Source organism: Schistocerca cancellata, chromosome 4 (assembly GCF_023864275.1).
Source record: "Schistocerca cancellata isolate TAMUIC-IGC-003103 chromosome 4, iqSchCanc2.1, whole genome shotgun sequence".
NCBI lineage: Eukaryota > Metazoa > Arthropoda > Insecta > Orthoptera > Acrididae > Schistocerca > Schistocerca cancellata.
The window spans coordinates 460,042,981-460,067,805 of NC_064629.1; the positions used below are offsets into that span (position 1 = coordinate 460,042,981).

General features: G+C 46.0%; 1 protein-coding gene across 1 annotated transcript in view; it reads left to right on the forward strand.

Moving 5' to 3' along the window:
* Positions 1 to 576: 576 nt before the first annotated feature.
* LOC126184256 (uncharacterized) overlaps positions 577 to 24,825 on the forward strand; it is a 72,275-nt gene continuing 48,026 nt past the window's right edge. Inside the window, exon 1 of the mRNA XM_049926624.1 lies at positions 577 to 732. Within this exon, the coding sequence (XP_049782581.1) occupies positions 577 to 732 (156 nt within the window). The remainder of the gene's footprint in view (positions 733 to 24,825) is intronic.

Sequence of the window (24,825 nt, forward strand, 5' to 3'; positions counted from 1 at the left end):
GGCAGACTATAGTTCAACAAAAAATGTAAAGTAGCCTCCTGTGCTAATTTGTAATATATGCAGATTTCATAGAACAGAATTTTGTCGAATATATTCTTCAAACATGAGAAACGCGCAGAGTTTTATAGCGCCGATACATCGGTGCTTTACACTTCGTGTGCGCGTAGTCTTAGTGTTTTATTTAAAATCTGATAACTTTCCAAAATTATGCAGCGGGGTATGGAGTCTGTAGCACTTGCTACTAGAGTACATTCTAACTAGTATGGTTTCAAAAACAAATATGTAGATGACATTAGTGCCAAAGAAACGCAGTGTGTGGCGGTCGCATCCTTACATGTTAGTTGTGCCGTGTTCGGTTACCGAATTTAAGAGCTGAATAGGTACAAACAAAATGCAGTAAGCGCAAGCTAATAGAGCGATTACCTGGATCGATTGCATCCTCCCGGATGCAAACGGGAATTTGTTTGCTCACAGGAGACGGAAGAGCACGGAGACCCCGTGGACGTGTCGCACATCGTGAACCTGCTACGGGCCGGGCTGGGCTTCCGGCTGCGCCATGTGGACCAGGGGCAGGGCATGCTGCCATGCGTCGAGGGGCCCGGCTGCCGCGTCGTGGCCACCTGCACCTTCTCGGGACTGCGCGCCGTGCTAGAGCTGCCGCAGTCCACGTGCTGCTGCCGCCGCTCCGACACGGACACGGAGACGCACTTCTGGAGCGTCTCTTCCAGCACGGTATGTAGGTGTCAATCGGTGGGACCCGTAGAACTAATGCACTGCCGGCCGTCTACTCATCAGTACGTATTCATGTTTCGTGACCACTTCCTCCATATAATATGAAGACATTTCGATTTTCCAATAATTTGAGCTCTAGCAAATGCAGTGCACGTTGGTTTTCGATGAGTTGTTGTTGTTGTTGTTGTTGTTGTTGTTGTTGTTGTTGTTGTTGTTGTTGTTGTTGTTGTTGTTGTTGTCTTCAGTCCTGAGATTGGTTTGATGCAGCTCTCCATGCTATTCTATCCTGTGCAAGCTTCTTCATCTCCCAGTACCTACTGCAACCTACATCCTTCTGAATCTGCTTAGAGTAGTTATCTCTTGGTCTCCCTCTACGATTTTTACCCTCCACGCTGCCCTCCAATACTAAATTGGTGATCTCTTGATGCCTCAGAACATGTCCTACCAACCGATCCCTTCTTCTGGTCAAGTTGTGCCACAAACTTCTCTTCTCCCCAACTCTATTCAATACTTCCTCATTAGTTATGTGATCTACCCATCTAATCTTCAGCATTCTTCTGTAGCACCACATTTCGAAAGCTTCTATTCTCTTCTTGTCCAAACTATTTATCGTCCATGTTTCACTTCCATACATGGCTACACTCCATACAAATACTTTCAGAAACAACTTCCTGACACTTAAATCTATACTCGATGTTAACAAATTTCTCTTCTTCAGAAACGCTTTCCTTGCCATTGCCAGTCTACAGTTTAATATCCTCTCTACTTCGACCATCATTAGTCATTTTGCTCCCCAAATAGCAAAACTCCTTTACTACTTTGTCTCATTTCCTAATCTAATTCCCTCAGCATCACCCGACTTAATTCGACTACATTCCATTATCCTCGTTTTGCTTTTGTTGATCATCTTATATCCTCCTTTCAAGACACTGTCCATTCCGTTCAACTGCTCTTCCAAGTCCTTTGCTGTGTCTGACAGAATTACAATGTCATCGGCGAACATCAAAGTTTTTATTTCTTCTCTATGGATTTTAATACCTACTCCGAATTTTCCTTTTGTTTCCTTTACTGCTCTTAGCAATTATTACTCAGCACACTAAAATGTCACATCGGGTGACACGTAGTAGCTATGCCTTCACAAGTAAGGTAAAATCGTGCTTCACGAAGAATTACATAAATCAAAAATTGAAACAACAATTTTGGCCATCTGTCTCCTTCCGTGACTGCGACAAGGATGCTCTTACGCTCATTTTCATAAAGTGCGGAAATGACGACGGCCAAGTACACTGAAAGTGACAAGTCATGGGATAGCGATATATTCATATACAGATGGTGGTGGAATCATGTAGACGAGGTAGAAAAGGGCAGTTCATTTGCGGAGCAGTCATTTGTACACAGGTGATTGATATGAAATGATTTCAGACTTCGTGATGGCCACACGACGGGAATTAAGACTTTGAACGCGGAATGGTAGTTGGCACTAGACGAATGGGACATTCCATTTCGGAAATCGTTAGAGAATTCAATATTCTGAGGTCCACAGTGTCAAGGGTGTGCTGAGAATACCAAATTCCAGACAATACCTCTCGTCTCGGACAACGCAGTGACTGACCGCTTTCACATAACGAAAGAGCGGCGTTAGCATGGAGTTGTCGGTTAAGACTCAAACTGTGCGCAATAGGCTGCATGATGCGCTACTTCACTCCAGACGTCCATGGCGAGGTCCATCGTTACAACCACGACACCATGCAGCGCGGTAGAGGTTGGCCCAACAACATGCCGAATGGACCGCTCAGGATTGGCATCACGTTCTCTTCACCGATATATATGCCTTCAGACAATCGTTGGAGATGTTTGGAGGCAACCCAGTCAGGTTCAAACCCTTCGACACACTGTCCAGCGAGTGTTGAAAGGTGCAGGTTCCCTGCTGTTTTGGGGTATCATTGTGGGACCGACGTACACCGCTTGTAGTCATCGAATGCGTTATGAAAGCTGTACGATACCTGAATGCCATCCTCCGACCGATACTGCAACCATATCAGCAGCATATCGTCGAGGCATTAGTCTTCATGGACGATAATTCGCGCCCACATCTTGCACATCTTGTGAATGACTTCGTTCAGGATAACATCGCTCGACTAGTGGCAAACATGTTCTCCAGACAAGAACCCTATCGAACATGCCTGGTATAGATTGAGTAGAGCTGTTTACGGACGACGTGACCCACCAAACACTGAGGGATCTACACCGAAGTGATGCAAAACTTTCTTCGTGTTCGTAGCACTACGCGCCTGCAGCGCCTCTCCTAGGCTCGTGACCATATCGGTTGGAACCTAGACTGGAACGCTGTGGCCTGGGAAGAGAAGTCCCGATTTCAGTTGGTAAGAGCTGATGCTATGGTCAGTGTGGCGCAGACTCCATTCAGCCATGGAGCAAAGGTTGCAACAAGGCAATGTTCAAGCTGGTAGTGGCTCTATAATGGCACAGGCTATGTTTACTTGGAATAAACTGTCTTGTGGTCCAACTGAACCTATTATTGAGTACAAATGGCTATATCCAGCTACCTGGAGACAGTTTGTTCCAAAACAATGGAATTTTTGTGGATGACAATGCGCCCTGTCACTGGGCCACAATTGCTTGCGATTGGTTTGAGTATCTCTCTGGAGGTCAGTTCGTGCACAAAATCCTCAACCGGCAACACGTAATTACGGACGACTATAGAGGTAGCATGGCTCAATATTTCTGCAGGAGAGTTTCAACGACTTGAGTCCACGCCACGCAGAGTTGCGGCACTTTTCTGGGCAAAGGGAAGTCTGACACGATATTAAAAAATATCCCATGACTCTTTCGCCTCAGAGTAGAACTGACAATTGCTGGTCATTGTAAGCGTTAACTTGAGGATACTGCCTCGAAACTGCTTATAACCTGTTACTGTTTACGTTAAAATGTAAAACTACTACATTTTTAACTAATATATCGCAGAGTACATAAAACTGAACCTCAAATAGCTCTCAGCTAAATTGTCAGTAATCTTAATTGGCTGGAATAGCTGTTAACGTTATGAAGTATTCTGGTTATCAGACAGTTTCGCTGAACGGTCTACGTCGTTTGGTGCCAAGAGTATGTAAAACGTTCACCCACAATACAAAAGTGGTACTCCTATCGAAAATACTGAGGCGCAGACCATAATGGAACAGAAAATTTACAAAAGTCGTATGCTAATTTGTAATAAGTACAGTTAAATAAAACAATTAAATCGAATATATTCTTTAAAACTATCCAACGCAAATTTACCTGTGATTTATACTGTTTTAAAATTTCTGCGCAGTCATGCGCGCATAATGCGTATTCTTGAACATAGAAGCGGCAACAGTTCTTTTCTTTAGGAAAATAAAAGGCACTGTGGCTGCGCGATCCCTAAAAACACGTGCCCATTAGCTGAACCTGTCGAAGAAATCGAAAAAGATCAAACTGCGGAAAAACCATAGTCGCATATTTTTAAACACGTGAAAAACATATTAAACATCCTCGGTGGTGTTTCCTTGGATAACTCTAAAACCGCGGATTTTAGAAAAACGTTTCCAAGTACAAAGTTACACTAAATTACTGTCTACAAAAAATAATCCTCTTGGACTAATAGTTTTTGTAGGGACGAAAAAAATAGTGTTTTAATGATATAAGTGCTGAAGTGGGTTAAGAACAAATATTGTGTGTACCGCCTCTGAAGGGACAGCGCCAGCTCACCAGATATCGTCCAGATTTATTGGATGTACACGGCTTGGCCAGAAATGAGTGACAGAATTGGGAGCTCCAGACGACTAATAGTTTAGAGAAAATGGCGTCTTTCTACCACGAGTAGGCAAGCTAGTAGTCATTTGTTTACACAGATTCGGCAGCGGTTGGTGCACGAGAGTACAGAACGGTAATCAGAGCGTCGTGGGGTAGTCCTTAAACGGAACCTCTTACTTTGTTTTTACTGAACCTACGCTGCAAATAAATATACAATACATTGAAAATTATTTCTGATTTTCATAAAAGGTATGAACAGAAAGGCAAAGGAAAATCTGAGATCGGAAATACACTGAAGAGCCAAAGAAACTGATACACCTGCCTAATATCGTGTAGGGCTCCAGCGAGCACACAAAAGTGCCGCAACACGACGTGGCATGGACTCAATGTCTGCAGTAGTGCCGGAGAGAACGGACACCATGAATCCTGCAAGAGTAAGAGGGGGTGGAGATGGCTTCTGAACAGCACGTTACAAGGCATCCCAGATATGCTCAATAATGTCTGAGGAGTTTGGTGAACAGCGGAAGTGTTTAAACGCAGAAGAGAGTTCCTGGAGCCGCTCTATAGCAATGCGGGAAGTATGGAGTGTCGCATTGTTCTGCTGGAATTGTTCACGTCCGTCGGAATGAATGATGGAAATGAATGTGTGCAGGTGATCACAGGATGCTTACATACGCGTCACCTGTCAGTCTTATCCTGACGTATCAGGGGTCCCATATCACTTCAATTGCGCATGCTCCACACTATTACATAGCCTCCACCAGCTTGAACAGTTCCCTGCTGACACGTAGGGTCCATGGATTCATGAGGTTGTCTCCATACCCGTATACGTCCATCTGCTCGATGCAATTTGAATAGATTCGTCCTACCAAGCAACATGTTCCCAGTCATCAACAGTCCAATGTCAGTGTAGACAGGTCCAAGTGAGTTGTAAATCTTTGTCTTGCAGTCATAAGGGTACACGAGTGAGCCTTCGGCTCCGAAAGCCCGTATCGATGTTAGTTGAATGGTTCGCACGCTGACACTTCATAGCCCAGCATTGAAATCTGCAGGAGTATGCGGAAGGCTGCAATTTTGTCACATTAAACGATTCTCTTCAGTCGTCGTTAGTCCCGTTCTTGCAGGATCTTTTTCCTGCCGCAGCGATGTCGGGACTTTGATGTTTTACTCGATTCCTGAATATCACGGTACACTCGTGAAATGGTCATATGGGAAAATCCCTACTTCATCGCTAGCTCGGAGATGGTGTTCCATCGCTCGTGTACAGACTACGTTCATACTCAGATCTGATAACCTGCCATCGTAGCAGCAGTAAACGATCCAACAACTGCGCACACCTGCTCTTTTCCTAAAATGACTGCCCTTACTCTCCGCTAAGTTTTTGTAACTTCCTGTATTTCCTCCAGGTGTGTTTTAATGCCCTAACTGTTTTTGCCTCTTTACGTCTGAAGCATTGACGCGTTTGTTTACTGCCTATCTCACTGCCGGATCAGTCAGTGCTGCTGGTTTCCCAGACTTGAACCGATTGTCAGACTGCCGCGACGCTTCATAGAACCTTCGGGCAGTCTGTTTTATGCGATAACTTATGATGGGTATTCATGTTTCCTCATGCAAGGCCCTAGTCGTGTAGTTTGGCAGTAAGTACAAGGAGAGTCGCGGAGCTCCCCCTTGTATACCTAGGAGACGACTTGTGGGTTTATCGGCTTTGTTTCCCCACACAGAAAACGCTTATTCTAGCACTGGTTGGATTCGTGCCAGATACAGCGTAATTACGCAGTGTGGAGGAAGCGTTGATTCTGGGTGTAGTATGGTATATAGTGCCTTCAAACGAGCATGCGCTTTCCCCCAGAACTAACAGATACGTGGCGTCCAGGTGATGTGCCTATCGAGAGTTACACCTAGATATTTAGCCGTGCGAGATGATGGGATGGGGCCTCCCATGATGTGCAGCGGCCTGATGTGACCTGTCAGGAGGTGCTTGTGTACCCCTGTGTGTGGCAGCGTCTGCAGCCCAGTGTGTGTCCATTGTAAGCTGTGTCGTAAGTTTGCAGTTCCTCTCTAAACTGTTCCTCCCTAGCTGGCGTTGTAGTTTCCGTGGCTCCACGTCGTCAGTGTCAATGCCGAAAATGATCAGCAGTTGGTCCGACGAAAGAGCCACCCGACTTGTGGTGGTAGTGAGGCGTCACTCCCTCACAACCGCGATGTCAAGCACGTCAGGGCTTCGGGTCATAGGGCCCTAAGATTACCGCACTGTGCTGCCGAACTACTCGCAGTAGACGGCGGGCATTATTATTTGTTACTCTGAAATGCCACTCCACGTGTTTTGCATTAGTCTCCCGCAATAAAAGTTCACCGCGGAGACACAGTAATGCTTAAACACCTCTGGGTTCTAGTGGACTTCCAGGTGGCCGATTAACTGAGATAAATGTCATCTGACCTGACATTCTCTACCACAACAGCAGTAGCTTGAATTTTTGCTGGTTGTGTGAGCTGTACGACGGTGTTTGAGCAAGGTCCTAACGTAAATGACAGTACCACCCCACTCTGTATGCCTATCAGTGCGGTGGAAAATGAAACTTGTCTCGCGCATGGATACCAGGTTTTAGGAAGATTTCCTGGACGAGGCAGATGTCAATTGCCCCATCATGAAGGTCCAAAACAAGACGCTTAGGCTAGCGCTACACCTACCACGAGACTTCAGCACAGGAGAACTCCACAGAATGGCAGGAATCCCGCTGCTACAAGATTCCGGCAAGAGGCGCAACGCTTTTACGCGGCCGTACGGACACGGGAGAATGCACTCATCCGTGACTCGGGCAACAAAGTCTGCTGGCGCACGACCAGATGGCCGGACCTATTGCTGGCGTAACAGAACGTCGCACTACGTGAAGAGAACAACATACAGCAACAGCGCAACCAGATTACGATTCAAAACGAGAACAAGAAATCTGACTCGTGGAAGTAGGGAAGGCGTCGCGCGCCCACCCTAAAACACACCGGCACCTGAAGTTACGTGGAATTGCGACGCGATGCAGCCAGACGTTCAGAAGGAAAGCTTCATGAGGATTTAGTAACGCTTCGTATCATGGGAGGCCCCATTCAGTGCTCACGAACCGGGAAATACCTGGGCGTGACCATATATAGGCACATGACCTAGGAGCCACACGTCCGCGAAGTGATCTACGTTGGCGCGAGCAATGACCATTTGCACGTTTCTCCACACGAGGCCGGGTGTGGGTGTGGGTGCGAGTGCAGGTGTGGGTGCGGTACCCCTTCCCATCGTGACAGTAAAAGTAAGGCCAGGAGTAACTCGTCTGACCGGAGTGTTAGTGGTGCGCTGCTTAGCATCTGCCTTCCGGAAAGTGTTCCACCAGCAATAGCTAGCAACGTGCCTTTGGCTGCAGTTGCAGCATTGGGACGTTTCCTCTGGCTTTGCTTTGAACTCTCAGCTTCCATGAGGTCCAGCGCATTTTACGCGTTTGGGCGACATAGTGCAGAACCCAGCTACACGATTTAGGCCTTGGCACAGAAATATCGTACCCTCTGGCCTTTGCCGCGAAACTTTTCAACCTGTATTACAGTGATATTTGCGATGTTTTCAGCTGGAATGCTTTTCTGTTTTCTATGTTGTCAATCAAGATAACCATAAACAGCGGGGTCTATCTGGTGCACGAAATTTTCATGGCAGAGACCGCTCTGATGCCGAAACCTAATTCTTTCAGCTCCTCTGAGGTGGGCTGGGTTCATTTGGAAAGGTAGTTCGCGCAAGACTACCTTGAGCAGCTTGAGTGGCTCAGACGGGTGGGTATAATATGGTAGACCTTGGGCCTTAGCCACACCCATCACCGCATCGTTATCCTCATGCGTTTCACAGAGACCTTAGTGTCGCGGACCGCTGTTTTGACCGCGACAGAAGAGTCCGCACTAATAAGAGCTGTTGAAAGTTCTCCAAATCGCTCGGTCATTGTGTAACAATGGAAGGAGGTGCGGCCGTCTTTGGTTTACTTGGCTGTGCGTTATCAATTGGCACATCAGTGAACGTGACAAACCTGTTTGTAGTCGGCGACGGCTGTGCCTGTGAGTGCAGCTGCCCTGGTAGTGAGCTTCCTGTTCGGCACTTAAAAACCATCCACAGTGGGGAGGCCGCTGTTGGAGGTATTTGGTGCCCACGGCAGATGACTTCTTAGTGCGCACCTCAGGCGCCTTGCTGTTTGAGGCGGCAGGCTACTTAGCGGGGATCTCCTCGGAAGAAGCAGCAGGGTGGTTCCTCGATGCGTCCGTGTCAGGTTGTCTCCTCACAGTAGCATCCACCTCAATCTCTGGTTCCTGGCCGGGATTAACCCCTTCAGGAACGCCAACCTGTCGCTGACCACAGCTGTGACCGAAGAAGCCTTTGAGACGCCAGTGCAGCTAGTAACTGCGCCATTCGCGTGCGAGACAAGTGTCTCGTCCGCGACGCAGCTTCCACTAGCACTGGCGGTGCAGGGCCCACCTGAAAACAGCCAAGTCAGTGGACTCTCCCCCCCCCCCCTACATCTAAAGCACGTGCTACGGTGTTGGGGAGCAAGACCCCGCCCACCACACTCGCCGATTTAGACTGTGTAGTCTGCGTGCGCTGCCGAAGCAGCGTCCGCCGACATAGCGCTCTTCGCGTCAGCATCCATAACTCGCACTAACAACTGCGCGAGACACTTACCTCACCTAAGCGTTGCCAACCGCAGCGCCGTATTCTGCCTGTTTATATCTCTCTCTCTCTCTCTCTCTCTCTCTCTCTCTCTCTCTGAATACGTATGTCTATACTAGTTTCTTTGCTGCTTCAGTGTAAATTTCCAGGAAAGAATTCAAAGCTGTGCACAAGAGCTTAGTATATAAAATTAGATACCTTACAGTTGATTTCGCATTTGCTGCGGTGATTCATCGTAACAGGGAAGCAGTAATTTCCTAGGCATCTTGGACATGCCATAAGCACCGTATTTTTACAGTTAAGTTTCTACAGAAAAAACTTGCTTTACATTTAGAAAGGTTCGCTCTCAACGCAGTTTGGCTGCTAATCACGTGTAACGCATAATTTCCCCCGATATTGGCGAGGAAAGCTAGTGATGAAAAATGTAATATATTTTGATGCAGTCTTCGCGGGATGTGATTTCTGAGGTATGAGCAGTTTTGAAGCTTCTTAATAAAATTCTATACCTGATTATAAAATTAGACATCGCAGGGTTCCACCAAAAGAGTGCACTGGGAGATTGGCTTTAATACTGAACGCCGGCAATCCCTCTTTATTTAAAAAATGTAGTTTCAAAATATTGTATGTCTTCCCCTTGAGTCACTTAACAGAAGAAATTTTCTCCGGCAAGCAGGGCTCCATCACAAGTCAGCATTTTTGTTCAAAGCTGCTGTAAGTTTCCCAGGTTTTGAAGTAGTGATGACATTCCTAGATTTTACCGCGTTCTCAACCACCGTTTTTTGAATTTTCCATCCACAAGTCAGTACTACTCCTAGGCATGTGTAAATTCCCTTTCCCAGAAAGGTTTATAGCATACAGTGCTGCATGAGACTGAGTTGCTTAGTTTTTATTTGCAGCTTAAGAAAAGTGAACACGGAAAAAGTTCCCGCCTAGGGACGCGACGGCACGACCCTCCTACTACCGTTCTATACTATTTCCGAGGCTTTCATCACTGTCTGGAAACTACGTTAACATAAATAGCTCATGCCTCACGTGAGCTGCGTCATAACTGCCATTTTGTTTAAACGCTTGGCCACCTGGAGCTCCCCTTTGTCATTTTAATTTCTTGCCAAACCCTGTATTTATCATAAATCTGCATGAAATTGATCACTGATAGGCGCGATCCTTTTGTAAGTGCAGTAAAGTATTAAGGGTTAAATTGTGTTCAGAGGTTATAAAAGGGGAAGAGGGGCTAAAATTGCGACGGAAGGTACTTCGCCGGAATGTGGTCTTGCAATTCAGTCTGCCAACTGAAGAGTAGGAGGTTGTTTCCTCCATTCTATCTAGCCCACTACGCCATAAGAAGCATGTACAGGACAGTTCAGTTAGACTGACGTTCTGTAGCGCGCATTACGAATCATTAGCGACGTAATCCAGGGTTGTATTCTCCACAAAGTACATACACTGTACGAATACAGACACGAGTTACTAATACGAACCCAAGAAACGCATTTGGAAAGAATAGATGTAGATTTCTGCACCTTATTCTACCATGGTAGAGGACAAAAGATTCATTCTGTACGGCAGCAGTAGCATTTTTTCGGTGAAGGGCTAACTTCCCTTCTATGAGAGTGCTGCTCGCTTTTGTGTTTCTTCTGTCTCTGCCGAGCGCTTCATGTCCAGTTCTTATCTCAGTAAACTTCACTGAGCTCGTTTTTTAAACAGTGATTTTTCAGTTCATTAAATAAGTACTTATTCGCAGTTAAGTGAGCAGTTACGTAAACATAAACAGCTGGATTTGTCAACTGTACCGCACTGAAGAGCCTGTTCAAAGTGTAACATACTCTAAAGAGGAATCAGACAATGGCGATTACATTCACTCCACTAGCACTGGCTGGAATACTTCCTACGGCATGTGGGGTATCAAACGGATTACCCCAGCATCAGCTCCCCAAATTATCAAAGCGCCCAGATGCTTAACCACAGAAGGCATTATGAAACTTCAGGTATTCCAGTATGCCCAGTACTTCATTACAGCAGATTGTTACTCCGAACAAATTACTCACTACAACGGTCTTATTCACATCCACCGTGGAAGATATACTGTGGATATGTGGTAAAGGGTTCCACTCAGTGCAACCCACTCGAAAACTGACAGCAATTACTGAATGGAAGGGGTTAATACAGGCTACCAGTATCTCAATGGTGAGAAGTGCCGTAACTTTGTAGTGGTTATTTCACCACCTAGTGAATAGAATTACAGACAGCAGCAAGGTGCCACATTTACCATTCAAATTCCTTTAGCACCAACACTAAAAGGGTGACTGACATCACACAAATTATACACTTATCAGCCTTCGTTTATAGGAACATACTAAGTATAAAACCGCAATAAACTGCAAAAAGTATTCATTTAACAAACTGAAAAAGTCCTCTGTAAACATGAGCTCAGTGAAGTTAGTTTATCCACATAAGAGGACTGGACAAAAATTCTAGGGAGTATAGTCCAGCTGCAAAAAAAGGAGTATAGCGCTCGTGGTGGAAGTCGCTTTCCCGGAATAACGCTACAGCCGCCATATGGAATGACAAGAACAAAATTTCCCTTCTAACAGTGTAGAACAGCGTGCAGATACTGACGTAGATTCTGTCCATATGAACTTCATGAGTTAATACAACTTATATCTGTATTCCATGTAGTGTTAATGCACTTAATGGAAAACACAACCCCTCAGCAGGTCGGTACAGTCCCCAGTGATTCATTAGGTGCTCTGTAGTCAGTGTAGCTTTGTGGAACACCATGCAGTTGCTTTTGTGATTGAGAGGCGTAGATAATGGGAATAACATTCTCGCTCTTCAGTTAAGACACATGATGGAGGGAAGTCTGACCACTGTCAGGTGATATATCTTCTCTCGTGCTCCTACCCTTAGATACTCAACCATCTTCCACCCCAGAACACAGTCTATATCTTAATACAGCTGTTTCGAAGTAACAGGGGTACACACATTTAATATATGTTCTTTGCCGACTACATTTAACAAAATTAATTTTGTACAATTGAAACCGCACTTAATCGGCAATTTTCCGACCTCAAAATATGTAAACTATTAGCCGTAGAGAGAAAACGTCTTTTTGAAGTAAATTTAGTGTAGCTTAATTTTTAATTACTGTAAAATTATTGTTACATACTAACATTTAGAGAAACTTTTGTTCCCCTCAGGGTCTGGGGCTTAGAGGCCCGAGGTATTGCCTGTCGTAAGAGGCGAATAAAACGAGTCTCACTTTTCGGCCCTAAGAGTTCAGGTCACATTCTATGGTTTGACCTGCCACTTCACAAATGCTACAGAAGTGCGGGCCATATGGGCAAGGACGCCTTACGTGGTGCACGAGTTATCCATAGTGCCCTTAGATTCGATCTCCTGAACCTCTCATCATGGTTTTGCATCTCCACCTACAATTCAACTATTTGGACGAGGACACTTTCTGGGGTATGTCGTCTTCTTCCGTTGTCTATTGTCCTCTTCCGCCCCCATGACAATATTGGATTTCTTTGCGCCCAGTATCCAGCACAGTAGCCAGTCCATTGTGGTGGGGCTGTCATGTACCCATTTGGTGGTACCCCCTGACAACACAGGGATGGCACTGCTGATGCCTGAGCTGTAAACTCCCCACGAATGCCAAGGAGTAGATGCCTGTCTTCCTGGGGTATCAGGACTCCAGGAAACAGCCATCATGCCAGTTGGTCTTTGTTGTGGCAGGGTGGCACCTGTGGAGAGAGCCCCTGATCGGAGTGGCGGATGACCCACAATGAAGCAGACTGTCATATCTTGCTGGTGACCATATGGCACCAGCAGTCTCTAAGAATGGCGAGATAGAATACAATGCCGACAGGGATGACCCTAAATCGTTTCCCTCCATTGCTACTCCGTGGGAGGAACGTAGATTTACAGACGGAGAGCCATATTCGCCTCGGCTTTTAGCCTGTAGCAGAACTGATGGGGACTCCTCAATTTTTCGTTGAACACCTGGAGGATAGGTTTGGAGAAGTGACAGCGCTGTCAAAGATGCGAAACGGCGCAGTCTTGATTCAGACAGCATCACCAGCCCAATACCGAACGTTACTCGCCTGTGACAATCTGGGTGATATTCCGGTTTCCATCACTTCCCATAGAAGCCTCAACAGGGTCCAGGGGATTATTTTCCATCGCGACCTCCTCTTGCTGTCTGACGACGAGCTCCACGCTAACTTATAACGGCTTGGTGTTCATTTCATCTGGCACATTTACAGGAGACCCAAAGACAAAAGGTTTGCTACCGGTGCCTTCATCTTGGCCTTAGAGGGTGATTCATTGCCTGAAAAGGTCTAGGTGATGGTTTACTGCAGTAACATTCAACCATATGTCCCTCCCCCTATGCAGTGCTGGACGTTTGGACACGTCTTCCCACTAAACTTCCAGCGCCACATATCGAAACTGGACGTCCGCTGCACCCAGATACTCAATGTGCACCTGCTCTCACTTGCATCAACTGTGGAGAGCACTACTACTGTACTGATTGACTTACACATAGGCTAAATCTAAATTTGAAAGATCACACCACATTCAGCTGACATCGACGTATGCTACAGCTACGTCACCATCGCTGTCCCAAATGCCAGTCATTCCTCACTCTGTGCTGTGAACTCTGGCCCTCCAGGCCACCAGAATACCTCTGCCCCCCTTGGTGGTTCGGGGCAAATCCTCATCTGTTGCTCCCAGAGCACCTACTTAAGGAACAAGGCCCTCCCAGATGCAGGGGTCACCGGCCCCTCCCCCAGTCAGAGAAGCAACAGCCTCCTATGGCTCCTCCTGTGCAGAAGGGGTCCCTTGGGAACCTCTCTCCCATGGTCTCCACTACTGCAACAGCACACTCGCCAGTGGCTCAAGGAGCCAAAAGCTGCTGAACAAAGAGATTGTCTTCCTCCATGCCTGAAGCTGCTTTGGGTAAATCTTCCCAGCAAGCCCCTAAAGAGAGAGCAAGCAAACTTAATAGTAGTAGTCTAAGAAAGAGGACCCTCTGGTGGCCCCAACCCCCCCCCCCCCCCCCAGCACCACCACTCCCTATCAATTCTGCATATGAAGATTTGGTGGCGATCTTAGTATCCCCTGAGGACCTGGATCTCGTTGATGCCTTATCCACCATAGAAATGTCTAGAAATACTCATTGGCAGCAAGTGACCAAGTGACCCTGAGACATAACCTGCTGCCTTGTGTGCTTCATGCCTCCCCAGCCTCAGGATAACATAATCATCCAGTGGAGTTGCGGAGGTTTTTTCCACCACCTAGCAAACCTACGGCAACTGTTAAGCTTTTGCTTTGTGCATTGCCATTCAGGAAACCTGGTTCCCAGAAATGCAGACTCCTGGCCTTTGTGGCTGTAGGGGATATTACAAGAACTGCAGTTACTATGATAGTGTCAGGTGGAGTTTGTTTCTGTCCTGAACTCAGTATGTGGTGATGCTGTGCCTCTTCAAACCCCTCTTAAAGCTGTGGCTGTCAGGGTAAGGACAACGCAGGAAATAACTGTCTGCAATGTATATCTTCCTCCAGATAGAGCAGTACCCCTGAATGCATTGGCTGCACTGATTAATCAACTCCCTAAATCTTTCCTACTTTTGGGAAACTTTAACTTGCATAACCCCTTGTGGGGGTGTCATTGCTCTTACTGGCTGATTCAGATATGTCGAAACCTTAGTTTCTCAGTTCGACCTTTGCTTCTTAAATACAGGTACCCTACACATTTCATTGTGGTACACAGCACATATTCTGCCACTGATCTCTCGGCTTGCCGTCCTTGCCTTCTCCCATTTATCCACTGGAGAGCACATGATGACCTGTATGATAGTAACCACTTCCTAATCTTCCTGTTACTGCCCCAGTGTCTGGCCCACGGACGCCTGCCTAGATGAGCTTCAAACAAGACAGACTGGTAAGCTGTCACCTCTGCTGTCACCGTTTAATCCCTCCCACATGGTAACATCGATGAAGTGGTTGAGTAGGTAACTAAAATGGTCGTTTCTGCTGCGGAAAACGCGATCCCTCGTTCGTTAGGGCGCCCCCAGCGAAAGACAGTCCCTTGGTGGTCGCCGGAAGTCGCTGAGGCAATTAGCAATTAAGTAGCGTCGGCGAGCTCTACAGCGGCGTAAGTGGCACCCTTCCCTGGAGCACCTCATAGCCTTTAAATGGCTCCCTGCCAGCGTTCGCGAGCTTACAAAACGACGGAAATAGGAGTGTTGGGAGAGGTACGTGTAGACCATTGGATGCCATAAGTCACCTTCCCACGTTTCGGCAAAGATCACAAGAGTTTTTGGGTACCAGATCCTAACAGGTGTTCCCAGTGTCAACGTAAATGGCGTGTAATCTACAGACGCGATTGCCGAGTACTTCACTGAGCATTATGCACGCGCCTCTGCATTGGAGAATTACCCTCAGCCTTTCGCTCTCTCAAATGGTGGATGGAAGGGAAAGTCCTCTCATTCACTACATGCCACAGTGAACCCTATAACACCCCATATACAGAATTGGGAGCTCCTCAGTGCCCTTGCACATTGCCTCGTCACAGCTGCTGGGCCAGGTCGGATCCAGTCATATCATCAAACATCTCTTCCAACTACAAGCGATATCTCCTCATCTTCAACCGGATCTGGTGCGATGTCGTCTTTCCATCGCAATGGCGGGAGAGCACCATCATCCCTATGCTCAAACCCGGTAAAAATCCACTTGATGTCGATAGCCATCTGCCCATAAGCCTCACCAACGTTCTTCGTAAGCTGCTGGAATGTATGGTGTCTGTGGTTGGGTTGGGTGGGGTCCTGGAGTCACATGGCCTACTGGCTCCATGCCCTGACGGTTTCCGCCCGGGTCGCTCTACCACTGATAATATTTTCCCTCAAGTCTGGTATCTGAACAGCCTTTTCCAGACGCCAAAACCTTGTTGCCGCCTTTTTTTATTTATGAAAACCTCATTACACCACCTGGCGACATCATATCCTTGCCACATTGAGTGGGGTCTGAGGCCTGCTCCGGATTTTTATCAAGAATTTCAAAGTTGGTCCCTCCCATATTTCCCTCCCATATCCAGGAAATAGGGCCCCACAGAGCTCTGTATTGAGTCTCTCTTTTTTTGTGACAATTACCTGTCTAACAGCATCAGCAGCAGCAGCAGCAGTAGGGCTGTCAGTCTCACCCTCTCTGTATGCAGACAGCTTCTGCATTTCATACTGCTCCACCAGTATTGATGTTGCTGAGTGGCACCTACAGGGAGCCATCCACAAAACGCAGTTGTGGGCTCTAGCCTACGGTTTCCAGTTTTCAGCTGCGAAGTCGTGTGTTATGCACTTCTGTCTACGTCAAACCATTCATCCGGAACCAGAACTTTACCTTACTTACGATCCACTAACTGTAATGGAGACACAGTTGTAGGACTGGTTTTCGACGCCTAATGGATTTGACCTCATGTTCGTCAGCTTGAGCGGAAGTGCTGGCAGCACCTCAATGCCTTCCACTGCCTGAGCAACACCAATTGGGGTTCAGATCTCTCTACGCTGCTGCAGCTCTACAGAGCCCTTCTTCAATCCTGCCTTTGACTATGGGAGTCTGGTTTTTGGTTCGACGGCCCCCTAGGTGTTGCAGTTACTCGACCCAGTGCACCACTGTGGCGTTTGACTAGACGGGAACTTTTAGGAAGAGTCTGGTGACCAGTGTCGTGGTGGAGGCTGGAGTCCCTCCGTTGCAGGTCAGGCGTGCGCAACTGCTGGCCAGTTACATCGCACACATTCGTAGTTCTCCTGTGCATTTGAATTACCGTCGCCTTTTCCCACCCACGGCGGTTCATCTTCCGCATTGGCGGCACAGGTCAGGGCTTACAATTGCAGTTTGCATCTGGTCACTTCTATCTGGAGTCCTTGTCTGTACCACCTATACTTAAAGGCCATTCGTGTACATCTCCATGGTGTACCCCTAGGCAGCGGCTTAGCCTGTACCTTTCACATGGCCAAAGCACTCAGTTCACCACGCAGCTCTCCACTGTCACTTCAAGATTCTTGACATGTACTGAGGCCACGAAGTGATTTACAACGACGGCTGAGCTGATGGTCACGTCGGCTTTGCGTATATCGATGGAGGACATATTGTACAGCATTCCTTGCCCGTTGACTGCGGTGTTTCAGCTGCAGAGCTGGTGGTTACCTTGTGCTCTTGAGCACATCCGTTCATGCCCTGGGGAGTCGTTTCTTGTGTGTACTGACTCCTTGAGCAGCCTACAAGCTATCGACCAGTGCTACGCTCGTCATCCTTTAGTAGCAACCATCCTAGAGTCCACCTATGCCCTGTAACGGTCCAGTCGTTAAGTGGTGTTTGTCTTGACCCCAGGACACATCGGAATCCCAGGCAAGAACTTGCTGACAGGCTGACTAAACAGTCTACACGGAAACGACTTCTGGAGATCGGCATCCCCGCAACTGACCTGCATTCGTTATTACGCCACAAGATTTTTTAGTTTTGGGAGACGGAATGGCAAACTCTCAGTACGCACAACAAACGGCGAGCCATTAAGGGGACCACGAATGTGTGGATGTCCTCAATGAGGGCCACTCGCAGGGTCTCCGTGGTTCTGTGGCGGCTCCGCATTGGCCATGCCTGGGCTACCCACGGCTACCTCCTGCGCTGTGAAGACCCACCTCAGTGTCGGTGCGGCGCCCGGTTGACGGTGGCCCATATTCTTCTGCTCTGTCCTTCCTTGGCTGCCCTGTGACTTCATCTTCGGTTGCCGGACTCATTATCATTGATTTTAGCAAACAACGCCTCATCGGCTCATTCGGTTTTACGTTTCAACCGTAAGGGTAGGTTTTATCAGTCGATCTGAGTTCTAGCGCATGTCGTTTGTCCCTCTGTGTCTCCCAGTCTAGTGCTTTTATGATGGAGATTTTAATGTGTTGAAATGTGGCTGGCTTCTCCTTTTTATCCTCATGGTCGGCCAGCTATGTAATCTGTTTTGTCGTTTTAATCTCTACTACCTCGTCCTTGCGTTTCTGTGGTTTTCTTCTCCCATTTTGTCCATTTGTTTGTTGCCCTTCCGTCGTTCTTTTTTTTTTTCCTTTCTCTCCGTTTTGTGTTGTAAGTCTCGCTTGTTTTATTCTCACCCTTGTGGCATTGTTTCATTCGGAACAAGGGACCGATGAAATAAGTTTTGTCCCTTCCTCCCCCCCCCCTCCCTCGTTTAAACCAACGTTAACCAACTTGAATGCTACGTCAGCTGTTGCGGAAGCATTTCAGACTTTAAAAAGGCCTTAATATTCAACTGCACAACGAGTAGAGCCCGATAATATAGACTGGGTGGGGATGAAATACACACACACACACACACACACACACACACACTCTCTCTCTCTCTCTCTCTCTCTCTCTCTCTCTCTCTCTCTCTCTGCGTAAAATTTAAAACTTTAGGGAGATAATTTATGGGATGCGTGTGGCGTGGGCACATGTTAATGCCAACTCTGATTAAGACTGAATTCATTTTAGTAATTGGTAATCCAAATAAAACGACAATTTATATAATCTCTCATTTGTAAAACTCGGTCTTAAATCAAGTTGATCCTAAACAGAATGACGTGAAAGTAGGGGTCCACACTAAAGAGACAAATTTTGAATTTGTTACATACGCAACACAACAGAAAACAATACATCCACTATCACTACTGAATCACATCAGAGCTAGAGGTCGTGCTACCGGAGGGATTATGTAGACTTCAAAGCTTTTCCTCCAAATTTGATAAATTCCTTAATTACCGTGATATTTGAAAATCGTTAAATAAATCGTTCATTCTGTAGGGAATTCTTTCAGGAGTCCTTTGCACATAGTTCCTCGCTTTGTCCACATATGGTGGTAGAGTTGTTCAAAAATTGCTACTGCACTAGGAAAGGAACCAAATTCAAATCTCGTGATCGAAAAGTACAACCCACTCAGACTTTAACTTCGTTTTGCACGAGGTTCATCCCTCGAAATGATTAAACTGCTTATACCAGGGAATTAAACATGAAGAGCATCGTTTAAGATCGCGAATCCATATTAGGATTCGAAAGGTTTTAAAGTGAAGGAGTACCAGTGCTGATGCCACGTGATCCACCTTGACACAAGAATTGATCAAACAGAAGCCCAATTCAAAATAAAAAACCCATAAAGCTTAAGTGAAGCAGTTGCTAACGAAAACGTGTATATATCCTTACTAATCGAAACAGAAGTACCAAAACATGTTATGAAGATAACCATGCTTACACCATCGTCTGGCACAAAAGTGAGGATCCTGAGGTACTGGTTAGTGGCTGTTGCCATGGGACCCGCTGTGTCTTTTAACGGGGATGGGGTAGATAGTGGCTCCTGGAGATGGAAGAGAGGGAGACGCTTTGATTTTCAGTGAGTCAAACTTTCACATCTGCTGAAAAAGGCCAGCCAACGGCGGTTGTGAACACTACCCGTTTTACTAAAGGCAGTGAGGGTGGTTCTCATATCCACTGTTTCAGAGAAATCACCAGGAACACCTTGACTCGAAAACACGCACCTTGCTAGACCTCTCTGGAAAAACTTAGGAAGGTTGGCAGTACATTCAGATAAAACAAGTGTGTTCCCTCAGTGACAGATCCGAACAAAACCACACATTTGTAATTGCACAGCTTATCTTGGGATATGGAGTGGATGAGAAAAGGATGCTAATGATCCGCAACAAATATTGTCAGAACATACGTATTCTTTTTGAAACGGAGTAAAACCCACATAAACTTTCGGAGCAGCACACTGTCTGAAATACAAATTTCTACAAAAGAAATGAAAGTAGGCTTAGACAGCCACCTTTCAGCACAGATAAGAGTAACTAAGGATGCTGAACAGATATAGCCCGAGTATTTGGTGACAGTAGGAGACCTCAACCTGAGCAGTTTCGACTGGGAAAATACGAATACATAAACGCTGAAAAAGCTTTGGACAGTCTAAAACACTTAAACTAGTCTAGACAACCCAGACACTACAGTAATTCTATTCCCTATGACTACGGATGCTTTTAGAGAGCATGAAGTAGGAGGGGAGGATTAGAGACAATAGCGCTATTATAGGGAGGAAGAAAAAGCACACACACTAAACTATGCATTTAAAAATGTATGAATACAGTCTAGACTACTTCTCTCACCTATCCATTCGTCTAGACCGGAAATAAGAGATGAATTGGTAACTTTGAGACATCAAATACCGGTATGTAAGAATCAAAGGCGTTGTAGAAATCCTTGAATGACACAGATATTTAATTTAATCAATGAAAGCAGAAAATGTAAATGTGTAGTAAATGAAGCAGACAAAAGGGAATAGACGTGTAAAAAAATATTGACAGGAAGTGCAAATTGCCTAAGCAGATGAAAGGCTGCAGAAGCATCTACAACTGAGAGAAAAAATACTGCCTATTGAAAAATTAGCAGCTGTATGACTGTAAAGAACTCATGTGGAAAACCAGTGCTAAGAAGAAAATGGAAAGCCGAAAAGGCGAAGGAACTCATAAAGTGCTGTACAAGGGAAATGAACTTAAAGGCGGTATTATAGGACTGATATAGGAAGTAGATGAAGGGAGGTAAGATACTGCGGGAATAATTCAACTAAACGTTGAAAGACCTAAGCCGAAATAAGGGGCGAGGAATCAGTGATAGATAAGAGAGTGACAAAGGATTGTAGCCTATCCCCGATGCAAGTAGTAAAGGAAACTGAAGAAATTTGGTGAATAATTTAAACTTCAGGGAGAAGTAATAAGCCTTGTTTGCCGATGATTACAAAGCCACACAGAAAACGACTTCGAAGATCACTTCAGCTGAATGGACGGAGTCGTGAAAGGATATAAAATGAACATAAACGCTAAACATTGGTAATGGAATGTAGATTAATTAAACGTTAGGGCTGAGGGACTCATTAGAAAATGACACCAAAAGTAAACTTTGCTGTTCAGCAGCAAAATAACCGATAACCAAAGTAGAAGATGCAAAATGTAGACTGCCAGTGGCAAGAAAAGCGTATCCGAAGGAAAGAATTTTGTTAGTCTTCTCTGAAGATATTTGTCTGGAGTGTAGCATTGTGGAATACATCTTTAATAGCAGTTCAAACAATGTAATAATTTTGGGAATGTGATGTCATAGAATATTTTCCGTTGGATTGGGGAAAAATTTAGATACTGAACAGAATGGGGAAGATAGAAATTTGTAGTACAACTCGACTAAAAGGAGGAATCGGTTGATAGGGCACCTTCTGAGACATAAAGGATAATCAGTTTAGCACTAGAGGGAACTTTGGGGTTCAGAAATGGTAGAGGAAGACGGATGAATATAGTAAGCAGATTCAAATGGATTTTGGTTGCAGGTATTGTTCGGGAAAGAGGCTTGGGCAGGGTAGAGCGGCATGGAAATGCAGTATCAAATAAGTCTTCTAACAAAAGACCCTATATGTAGGCCCCAGTGTTTTACCGCCAAAGTTCAAAATGTATCGATACAAGAAACCCCCTCTACTGTAAAACCAGTTGAAACATTTCAGTGAGGAAGCTACCAGGCCTTGACACAGTGTTAAACATAAAATCTAATAGAAACTCTGTACAGGTAGCAACCCTCCTAGCTCAGTTGGCCGAATCTTTCTCTGACTGTTCAAGATTAGTGAAGTCATGCCCCTTCACAAAAAGGCAACATATGTTATACAGAATTAAATTAATATCGCTAATAAGTGTTGTAGGATGCTAGAGCACATCTCTAAGCTCAAATATTGACTTCCCTGGAACTAAAACTTCATAAGGAACGTTCCCACAGATGCAAAGTTATAGAGAAGAGTGTATACTTATGTATGAGGCAGCCAACTGAACACAAGACAGAAAAGTAAATTGTTCATTATTTCAAAAGTATATATATATTCCTCTGATAAAAGAGTCAATGTCCTCATGGAAAAATATTGGCGGTTGACTACGGAACGATGATTGTACCCAGGCATGTACTATTTCATCCGAAGCAAATAGACGACCACAGATGTCTTTCTTCAGGCTTCCAAAATACGGAAATCACATGGGGAGGATTCGGAATGTATAGAGAATGTTTGAGGGCATCCAAGTGAAAAAAATGGTTCAAATGGCTCTGAGCACTATGGGACTTAACTGCTGTGGTCATAAGTCCCCTAGAACTTAGAACTACTTAAACCTAACTAACCTAAGGACATCACACACATCCATGCCCGAGGCAGGATTCGAACCTGCGACCGTCGTGGTCGTGCGGTTCCAGACTGTAGCGCCTTTAACCGCTCGGCCACTCCGGCCGGCCAAGTGAAACTTCTGCAGTGTAGTCGAAACAGTCTTGGCAACATGTGGAAGTTTTGCTGGGAAGCCCTTACACTTCGTCTGTACAGTCCCAATATCTCCCCATATGATTTCCATTTTTGGAGCTCTGAAGAAAGACATTCTTGGTCAATGATTTGCTTCAGACGTAGAGGTGCACACTTGCGTACAATCACTTTTCCGTAGGCAGCTGAAAACATTTTTCCATGAAGACACTGGCAATATTGTCTCACTGTTGGATAAATGTATTAAGTCAGTGTCCAACCCGCGGGTCACATGCGGCCTGAAGCAAGCGTCAGAGTGGCCCAAGAGGTGATCATCTATCACACAATCGGTAAAAAAAATTCGAATAATTCAGTTCATGTATATTTAACACTACAATAAATTTAATATTTTCAATTTGAAACGCCCCCTGCACGATGCCACTCTTTGATTCATCCTATTCTCTCTCTCTCTCTCTCTCTCTCTCTCTCTCTCTCTCTCTCTCTCTCTCTCTCTCTCTCTCCCCCCTATATATTAGTGTCTGTGTTACGTATACTATGTGCAGCCCAAAAATATTCTTCCAATGTGGCCCAGGTAAGCCAAAAGGTTTGGCATTTCTGCTGTGTTATGGCGATTACTTTTGAAATAATGTTACAGTACTTTCCCATCACTAGCTTTCATTTTACAGCCCATTATATTAGGCCAATAAATTTTCCCACCTTCTGTTAAATAAGTTTCCTGCGTTCCAGTAACGAATAAATATGCTCTAACGCACAGTTCAGAAACGGGGCGCTCACGGGTCCCCGAGCTATTGCAGTCTCCTTCCCTTTTTCCAGACTGCATTACCGTCCCTGTTCATCTCCTTCCCTATCTTTGCTTTCTCCCTGCCCCCTCCTTTTCCTCTTGGTGGACTTCTTCATATCGACCTGGCTATCCTCCCGGCTTTGTTTTGGTATTGACTATTGTTTAGTTTCCTTTTTCCTTCTCTTTTTCGGCATTTTTGGTCCCTTGGGGTTTGACCTCAATTTCCAACGTTTTCCATTCAGTGTGAGCCATGTGGGGATGAACACCCAACTTAATTTCCATGGTACAGGCTCCTCTCCCCCTCCCTTTTCCCCTAACACCCTGGCTCCCTTCCTGACAGGTCACCAGCATGCTAGCAAGTCTGTGTGGTGGGGCTGTTAAGTACCCACTTCGTTGAGCCACCTAATACAACACAGGGATCACACTGCTAGTACCTGAGAGCTGTTAACGCCTCATGTATGCCAAGGAGTCTATGCTCACCACTTTGGGGCATCAGAACTCCCAGCAGGGGCTGCCATGTCAGATGGCCCTTGCTGTGGCTGGGTGGTGCCCATGGGGTGAGCACCTGGTCAGAGTGGGTGGTACTGAGGTGGACGCCTTGCACATGAAGTGACAAAAGCTTCAACATCCTGGCATTCTGTAGGCTTCTCTAAGTGGCAGAAGACATGAATCTCCTCCTGATCCTTCAGCCTTCCCCTCCCTGGCCACCTCCTGGGAAGAGGGTCAAGCTCGCCAGCTTGAAGCCTTTCCCTCAGTACCTGGTTTGTACGAGGACAGATGGCGAAAGTTTTGCCACGACCAAGCCTTTGTTGTTCGTGGAGACTATTGAAAATAAGTATGGCGAATTGGAATCCATGAGTAAAATGTGGTCCAGTTCTTTGCTCATAGAGATATCTTTTGCTACCTAATATGAAGCCCTGCGTGCTGGTGACCATCTCGGTGACATCCCAGTCTCTGGGGCACCCAACCAATCCTTGAACTCAGTACAGGGCATCATTTTCCACCGGGATCTTCTCCAAACTGACGAGAAGCTCCGTGCAAACCCCTGAGTGGCGAGAAGTCCAATTTATCTGTTGTGTAAAGAGGCCCTAAAAAAATCTCAACGATACAGGCACCTTTATCCCGGCCTTCAAAGGGGATACGCTCCCAGAGAAGATAACAGTGATTGTGTATCAGTGTGAAGTAAAACCTTACATTCCACCAACGATGAGATGCTTTAAATGCTTAAGGTTTGGACACATTTTCCTGCTGCACCTATGATCGATCCCCTCTGCAGGTACTGTGGGCTCCCCCTTCATGAGGGGAGTGCCTGTGCTCCCCCACCAGTGTGTAAATTGTAATGCACAGCACTGTCCATGCTCGCCAGCATGCCCGGTGTATGTGAAAGAATGACGGATTCAAGAATACAAGACCTTAGATCGACTTACCTACACTGAGGCTTGCTGAAAGTATGACCAGCTCTATCCCGTGCCTATAACTTCT